General features: G+C 40.5%; 1 protein-coding gene across 14 annotated transcripts in view; it reads left to right on the top strand.

The window, feature by feature from the left end:
* Positions 1 to 4,376: 4,376 nt before the first annotated feature.
* Positions 4,377 to 8,363, top strand: part of LOC309622073 (contactin-associated protein-like 3) — a 94,203-nt gene continuing 90,216 nt past the window's right edge. For 6 of the 14 annotated variants that reach the window (XR_014240462.1, XM_082409261.1, XM_082409263.1 and 3 more), the window contains exon 1: positions 6,308 to 6,588. Coding sequence is in view for 7 of the 14 variants with exons in the window: in XM_082409261.1 (XP_082265387.1) it covers positions 6,504 to 6,588 (85 nt within the window). In the remaining 7 variants the exon portion in view is untranslated. Of the gene's footprint in view, positions 4,600 to 6,289; positions 6,589 to 6,994; positions 7,147 to 8,363 lie in introns of those variants that run through there. The other 8 variants (XR_014240461.1, XR_014240463.1, XR_014240464.1 and 5 more) reach the window with 4 other exon arrangements.

Here is an 8,363-nt window from a genome sequence, read left to right as displayed (position 1 = left end):
CAATGGGGAAAGGACAGTCTGTTCAACAAATGGTGTTGGCAAAACTGGACAGCCACATGCAAAAGAATAAAACTAGACTACTACCTTACACCATACAAAAATTAACTCAAAATGGAATAAAGACTTGAATTTAAGACCTGAAATCATAAAACTCCTAGAAGAAAACATATACGGTAAGCTCCTGGACATTGGTCATGGCCATGATTTTTTGGATATGACACCAAAAGCAAAGGCAATAAAAGTAAAAATAAACAAGTGAGACTACATCAAACTAAAAAGCTTTTGTACAGTAAAGGAAACCATCAACAAAATGAAAAGGCAACCAATTGAATGGGAGAAATATTTGCAAATCATGTATCTGATAATGGGCTAATATCTAATATATATAAAGATCTCGCATAACTCAATAGCAAATAAACAATCTAATTAAAAATGGGCAAAGGATCTGAATAGACATTTTTCCAAAGAACACATACAGTTGACCAACAGGTATAGTAAAAGATGTTCAACGTCACTAATCATCAGGGAAATGCAAATCGAAACCACAATGAGATATCACTTCACACCTGTTTGTATGATTATCATCAAAAGATAAGAAATAACAAGTGTTGGCAAGGATGTGGAGAGAAGGAGACACTTGTGCACTCTTGGTGGGAATGTAAATTGGTACAGACAGTATCGAAAATAGCATGGAGTTTCCTCAAAAGATCAAAACTGGGACTACCATATGATCCAGCAATTTCACTTCTGTGTATTTGTACAAAGAAAATGAAAACACTAACTCCAAAAGATATATGCACACCCATGTTTATTACAGAATTATTTACAATAGTTAAGACATGGGAACAACTTCAGTGTTCATTGATGGGTGAATGGCTAAAAAAATGTGATACACACACTGGAATACTAGTGAGCCATTAAGAAAAAGGAAATTTTTCCATTTGTGACAACATGGAGGGACTTCGAGAGCATTATGCTAAGTGAAATAAGTTAGAGAAAGATAACCTATGGTCTCACTTATATGAGTAATCTTAAAAAGAAAAAAAAGGAGCTCATAAATACAGAGAAGAGATAGTTGGTTGCCAGACTGGGGGGATGGGGATGGGGGTGGGAAGTAGGTGACATGAGTGAAGGGGGTTCAAAAGGTACAAATTTCCAGTTATAAAATAAATAAGCCACAGGGATGTAATGTATAGCATGGTGAATATAGTTATTAATACTGTATTGCATATTTACAAGTTGCTGCAAGTAAATCTTAAAAGTTCTCATCACAAGAAGAAAGAAAACAATCTGTGACTGTGTATGATGATTGATGGTAACCAGACTTACTGTGATGTTCATTTTGCAATACACACAAATGTCCAATCATTGAATTGTACACCTGAAACTAATATAGTGTTCTATGTCAATTATACCTCAATAGAAAAATTCTTAGGTCAAGATCAGATGTTGATTTTAATTTTAAATTAGAAAAGGACTTTTAAGGATCCACTCAACTCTGCCTCCCTCTTCCTACCCCAAAGAAGTAAAGAAAAATTGTGACCTTTTATGCCTTTCATAAAATTAGAAATTTTGTTTAAAGGGTATAATATATCTCAATTTAAAAAGTTTAAAAAAAAAAAAGAATTTTTTTTCCTGGACACTCATGTAGTTGATTCTGTGAATTTATCCTTCTTTGTGATATGATAGAAGGAAGTTCTAGAATCTCCCTTTTCTCTATATGTATGCACCTCAGCTGCTGCCATCAGTGGACATGTGTGCAAGATGATATTGGAGACTGTGGTGCTTGAATTGGGTAGAATGCTGGACAGCTGACTCTGCACTTCATTTTAACGTTAAGCCTCTCTGATTCTACTTGTGCCAGAATGTCAGGAAAAGTGTGTTGTTTATGCGCAATCCTGTGAAATGTTTATTAAGCACTTTTGGAAATACCATGCAGTATTGCTTTTATACTTCAAGTTCTTAGTTGTGGTTTGTTCTATCTTAGATACCAGTGTTTGTTAGTCCCCAAAAGTCCTCCTGGGTTGAAATGGGCTGAATTGGAAAGAAATATTATAAGCAGATAAGGTAGGGGGTCTATGGAGAAAGAAAACCAGGCATGGCTTTCTGGACATAAGAGAACACCTATTCATTTAGTACAAGCCATTTTGTGATCTAAGCCTGGCCAGAGTGCTTGCCCTTGAACAGGTCTCAGTAATTAAGGATCTTAAGGGAAAACAAGAATGCTGACTGTTATCGGGCAAGAGAAGTAGCACTAGTAATAATGTATCAGTTGTAAAGACTTCCAGTTCTGTTTCCATGGTAAAGATGAGCCTGAAGCACTCAACCACCAGGTCAGATGGAACCTAAGGGATGATGGCGTTGACCTTTTCTGATCCTCCGGATTTCAATCAACTAAAGCCTGGGCTCTGCCTACCTCCCAAGCCCTTTCATGAATATACATGTACCCTTAGCTTAAAACTTCCCCAGTTTTGCTGTTTGGGGAGACACTGCTTTGGGAAAGATCCCTGGTGCTCTACTTACTTGCTGCAAGTAACAAATCCTTCCTTCTCTCACTCTTTGTCTTGGTTGTGTCTTTTGGCTCGACACCCACCAAGAGGCGAACCTAGTTTTTCGGGTAACAATATGAGGCTGACTATTCTCTAGCTGAGATTTATGTAATTAGATGCATAATCCTTTGGTTGTTAAAACCGGGGCTTCCAAGGGCTAGTTATAGGGAACATAGCTCATCAGAGATAACCTGCAAAGACACCGTGCAGTGTGTTTTTTATCACACATGTGACAATCCTTCTCCCTGCAGTCTGTCTCTCCATAATTGTTCTTCAGGATTTGTTGCCTGGGGGCTTATGGGAAACATGACTCCTAATAGAAATACTATTATATTTTATTCACAGTGTTCTTTCAGAGGATTTAATGATAAATCTGTTCCCATTACAGGAGTAAAGTTAAATGTATTCCCAGATTTAGATAAAACACGCAGAAATAATTTACAGGGAGAAAACTGCTGAATAAAGAAGAAAAATGAATGGAGTCATGTTTTGATCTATGGAGAGCATTGAGAAAGGATTTCATTCGGGTGGGGTGAGTTGATCCTTCCTCTTTTCGGGAGGGAATCCTGAGTGCACAGACTGCTCCCAGGTGAGAAGGAAAACAGATGACTTTGGTCAGGAAATGCCAAGGGTGTAGTTTCACTTAGAATATACTTTCCTAGGCAGCCTGTCTGCACTTACACATATGAGGGTCCACACACTTTTGAACATGGGAAGTTAATTTCTTGTCTTGTGCTGATTTCAAGTTCTCTTTTGTGTTTGGTGTGAACTCTGCAGCCACATACATATATGCGCGTGCGTGATTTGTGGGGTTTGAATCATCACTTATAGAAATGTGCAAGATTAGATCTACACATTTTCTTCACCTTTCCTTTGTTTTGATTTTTTAAAATTTAATTTAATTTTATATTGGAGTATAGCTGATTTACAATATTGTGTTAGTTTCAGTTGTACAGCAAAGTGATTCAGTTATACATATACATGTGTCCATTCTTTTACAGATTCTTTTCCCATATAGATTATGACAGAATGTTGAGTAGAGTTCCCTGTGCTATACAGTAGGTCCTTGTTGATTATCTGTCATCTTTCTTACATAAAAGAGCAAAGGGCTGTGGAAACAGGTCACAGAATGCAGCGGACTGCCCCTGGCCTGCAGGGATTTAGCTTGGAGGCCTTGGCGGTCCCGTTAGGCATCCTTTCTCCTCTGAGCCTGGAGCTCTAGCATCAGCCTACCTGATCCAGCGCCCTGTGGATGAGCATGGTGTTAAGTACTTGACATTCATTTTCTCCTGTAACCCTTGGATCGGTTCTCTGCTGGTAAGACTTCTATTATCTTATGAAACAGACAACGAAGCTGAGGATCACAAATGCTGAGCAGCTGCCGGGGGTCTCACGGGTGGGTACCAACTCCCAGGGCAGCTCTGGGGCTGGTACGTGGAATGCTCAGCAGTTTCCATCCCTTTGTGGGGGTTTCAGACCTGTAATTTCATCATGGCTCTATGACTGGCTATCATCACCATTCTACAAACAAGAAAAGTGAAGCACAAAGCCACGAAGTCTCCAGCGAAAGAAGGCAGCTGGAAAGGGGTAAAACCAGGAGTCGCCTCAGCTGTCTGCTAGCAAGTCCCTGCTTTGGGCCCTGCTTTGCCTGGTCTCTTCAAGCCTCCTCACCTGGGGCTGCCCTTGTCTTGGAAGATCATGTAACAGCCCCAGTGCTGTCCAGTGGTCAATGCTGTGCACTGCACAAGGACATCTGCCTGCAAATCTCAATCCCTTGTGTGCTGTTTCATCTCTGACTTGGAAAATCCATCCTGAATGTCTGCTCAAGTAATTTACTAGCATTGCTGTTTTTGGTTTTAATTGACATCAATTATTGAGGCGCCTTCTAACCCATTTTAAATGGATTTCCCATGAACAACTGAATAGAGTTTTCACAGGTGACAACTTTTCTGTTTCAGAGACCTGAGGGCCAGTGAGAAGGGGTTTCAGAGCTCAGCTGACCTGGTCCAAGTCTGGCTTGCTTTGTGACACATCCATTAAACTCTCTGAGGTTAGTCTGTCTATCCATTAAATGGGCATAGTAACATTTACTTCAAAGGAATGCTGTGACCATTTATTTAGATTACACACACACACACACAGACACACACACACAGACTGTCTGTTGTATAGGCTTTAAAAAATATTAGACACTTAATGTAAATCATTAATTTATATTTGCTTTAAAAATTAGAAATACCATATTCAGGTTCTGGGACATGTATTAGGCACTAGGAAAATGTCTGACTAATAAATGAAGGTCACTCTACCGCTTGTGGCTTTTTTCAAGGTTCTAAATGCACCCTCCGAGCAAGCTTTGCTCAGTGTTTCCCGGGACTGCTGATTGATGGGGTGGGTGGGAAGAGTTCCTGATTCCCAGGGGCCCTGAGTAGGAGTGGAGAAAGCTGGAAAGTTGGGATCAGGATCTACATATTTGGGTCAAATTCTACTTGTAAATTCTGTGGCCTTGCCAAGCTATTTACATTTTCTATTCCTGTTTTTGTTTTTTACCCAGGTTGCAGAATAGAAATAATAAAAACAGCTTTTCTGCTTTGTTCTCAGGCATATAATGCCCTACTCAAGGTTAAAGTTACTTTCATATTCTGATCACTTTGGATGGTGCAAGAATGCCTGGACACTGTTCCTAAGTCTCAGCACATTTGTCATGAGTCTGGTCACAGTTTTAGGAGAGTATTGATCCTAGTGATGCCATGCTCATACCTCCTTCATTTACATCTGCTGGCAGCCTCTTTAGGAAGTAGAGGAGGCCATGTGACTTACCTCAAGGTCATGGATCTTGAAATCCTTCTTCCTCCATGGGCCATCAGGCCTCTATCTGTATACTCTGAAACAATTTATCTATTTATCTGCCTATCTATCTATCCATTTATTTATTTATTTAAGATGCCTTTTAGATTCCATCATTTTTCAATATGAACTTTTGGGTAATTGTATTAAAGAATTTGAATGGAAAGGAATACACATACAGTATATAGAAGTTGATTCAAAACTCTTCATTCTTCAATTAAGTCTATTCAATTTACCTACTTAACATAAGGTCACTTCCCTGATGATATTTGGAGTAAGATTCCTTCTCCCAGGATGCCAGTTTTTAGTTTTATATATCTGCTGACCACAATTCTCAAATCTCCAAGTAGGAATATACATAATAAAATGCTGACATTATAGTAGAAGTCGGGTCGGTGTTTTAATTAATTATTTTTTAATTTTAATTTTTTCCAGCTTTACTGAGATGTATTTTGACACATAACACTGTATATATAACCGTATATATTTCGAAATGATTACCATAATAAGGTTCTTTAGGTTTTTATTTTTAAATATGAATCATTAAATGAGTTGGGAAAACAAAAGCAGTCTTTTTTACAACAGTTCTCAGTACATGTAAATATTTTCTTCAAACCGGGTTAGTTACTTGTCCTAACTTCTTTTCAACCAAAAAAAAAGAAACTCACATTTTTCCTAGCATCAGTGTTAATGCTCAAGCATCATCAGCCTGGTGAAGCTCGGTCTCAGACTGAAGTCCACTGAACTGCTCAGCTGTTCAGAGTGGGAAACCTGCCGGTGAAGGACCTAGGACCGCGGATTCGGATTCAGATTCGGATTCGGAGCGAGCGCAGGTTGAAGACCTTCACCGACTTGACTCGCACTTCCTCCCGCCACCGCCAGGCTCGCCCGGGACGCGTGGAGCTCGCAGCGCGGTGGGAGCGGGTGGGGGTGGGGTGGGGGTGTGGCTGCAGGTTGGGGCTCCCGCCCCGCCGGCTGCGCGGGTTCGCCGAGCCCGGAGGAGGGAGCGCTAGCTACCCCGAGCGGGAGGGAGCTTGCAGACTCCGGCTCAGAGCAGCTGTCTGGACACCTTGGGTTTTGGGGTGGGGAGCCCCGGCGACTGTGAACATGGACTCCGCCGCGGGAGCCTGTCTCAGGATGCTCTTTCTTTTGTCTGCCCAGCCCTGGAGTACATTAGCAGCAGGGAATACTTGTGAGTACAGCAAATCTTTTAAAACTTATACTGTCAACTGAGAATTAGTGTTTTTTTAAAAAAATAATTGAATTTTACAAATGGAATCACTGGTCTGCTTCTGAAAATGAGGCATTTAAAAAACATCGCAAAGTCCCAACGCTTGGATAGGATGGTTTACAATGGTTTTTCCACTTGTCAAGTCTGTAATACACAAAGCCTGTTTTGACTTGTCTGTGAGCTGAATTTTGTCTGTGTGCTGTTGTTTTGAATATTCATTGAGAAAGCTCAAGTTCTAGTAAAAGCTAAAATTAGCATGAGACTATTGAGGCGGAGAGAGACCTGAGAGAGAGAATAGCAGGAGATGAGGAGAGAAGAGCATGCCAATATGTCATTTATTTCTTTTTATTATGAATACATTTTGGAGGATTTATGTCAGAAAGGAAATCGTTGGCCGACCTGGCCGGGTCCTGCATTAGCGTAGATGTTTGCAGTCGGCGCCCTGCGGAATCGGGTAGCAAGAAGTCGGGCGCTGCAGCGGCGGGCAGGCTCCGCAGCAGAGCCCAGGCGGCAAACCTGGTGAGTCCGCAGAATTACGAGAAGGATCGACCCCTCAGAATTAGAAGGCTTTTGCTTACAGGAAAAACATACCCTGCCATTCAGGTTCATTTGCAAGTGCACATGCTTGTATATCGTGATGTGCTGTGTTTCTCGTTTTGTTGGTTCAGTGAAGATGTGTTAACCTCTCAGTTCTGGACTGGCAATGTGAGTCTGATCTAAAGATGCTAGCCAAATTGATTCAGCCGACCTCAAGGCATTTTAATCTGGAAATCGGAAAAAGTTTTCGAAGTGTTATTCAGATTGAAATCTCCATCATAGGGCTTTTCTTTCCTTGAGGGATTGGAAGAAAGCCCCCTTAGTCCTACATCCACACCCCATCCCCCTCAAGAATTTTTTTTAAATCAGGTTGTAGGGAGTAAGGCAAGCTATTATGCATTTCAAGAAAGTGCTAGTAGGCATGTTAGAAACCGACCTTGCTGCTGGGGGTGGGGTGGGCTGGGGAACTCTGCCCTTACCAGGAAGTTTGTGCTAAAGTGAAAAGCATTTTATACAAATAGTTACCCTTCCAGCATTCATCCATATATGCCCCGAGGCTGTGATAAGTTTGTGTTGTCATCATTTAGTATCAGCTCATTTAATGCCATATTATATGAGTCACTCCTGAAAATGAGCCTTAGTCTCCTTTAAGAAAATACTGCCCCGTGTTTCAGACAGAATTTTAATTTAGCTTTGGGCACAATTGCCATGAATTAATTACAATGGGGGCATTTACATGAAATCCTTAGGTCCTGCAGTAAAGCATTTATCACTTTGCTAAGAAATTAAAAATGTAGTACTAAATGATTTGCTAGTATAAAAGAATTGTAGAATAATTTAACATAGTACACTGAGGTGCAATTAAAAAGTCACCAGAGGTCACTCTTACTTAAAGGAAACATGGCTTCAAAAATCCTTCCCTTATAAGAGAAGCAGAGTGCTGTGCTGCCTTTCTTGTCTCCTTAGTTGTGATTACAGGATATTGCAAGATCGGTTATTTTGATATTTCTTTATTTTCTGTTTGTATTTTATTCCCTGAAATCCACAGAGGTATCATGTGCTTCATACTGAGCATCTTTTTTAAGAGTCACATGCTCTGAGGTGCTCCATGTCTGAATATCCAGGCAGATAGCCTTTTCTGAATTGAATATATCTCTAGGCTCAGTTCGTCTGGGTCTCTGGCTGAGTCTTCAAATGTC

This window comes from Balaenoptera borealis (assembly GCF_965194805.1).
Source record: "Balaenoptera borealis genome assembly, contig: HAP1_SCAFFOLD_1455, whole genome shotgun sequence".
In the NCBI taxonomy this organism is placed as follows: Eukaryota; Metazoa; Chordata; class Mammalia; order Artiodactyla; family Balaenopteridae; genus Balaenoptera; species Balaenoptera borealis.
Note: the sequence above shows the minus strand (reverse complement) of the source record. Positions and strands in the feature narration are given on the sequence as shown.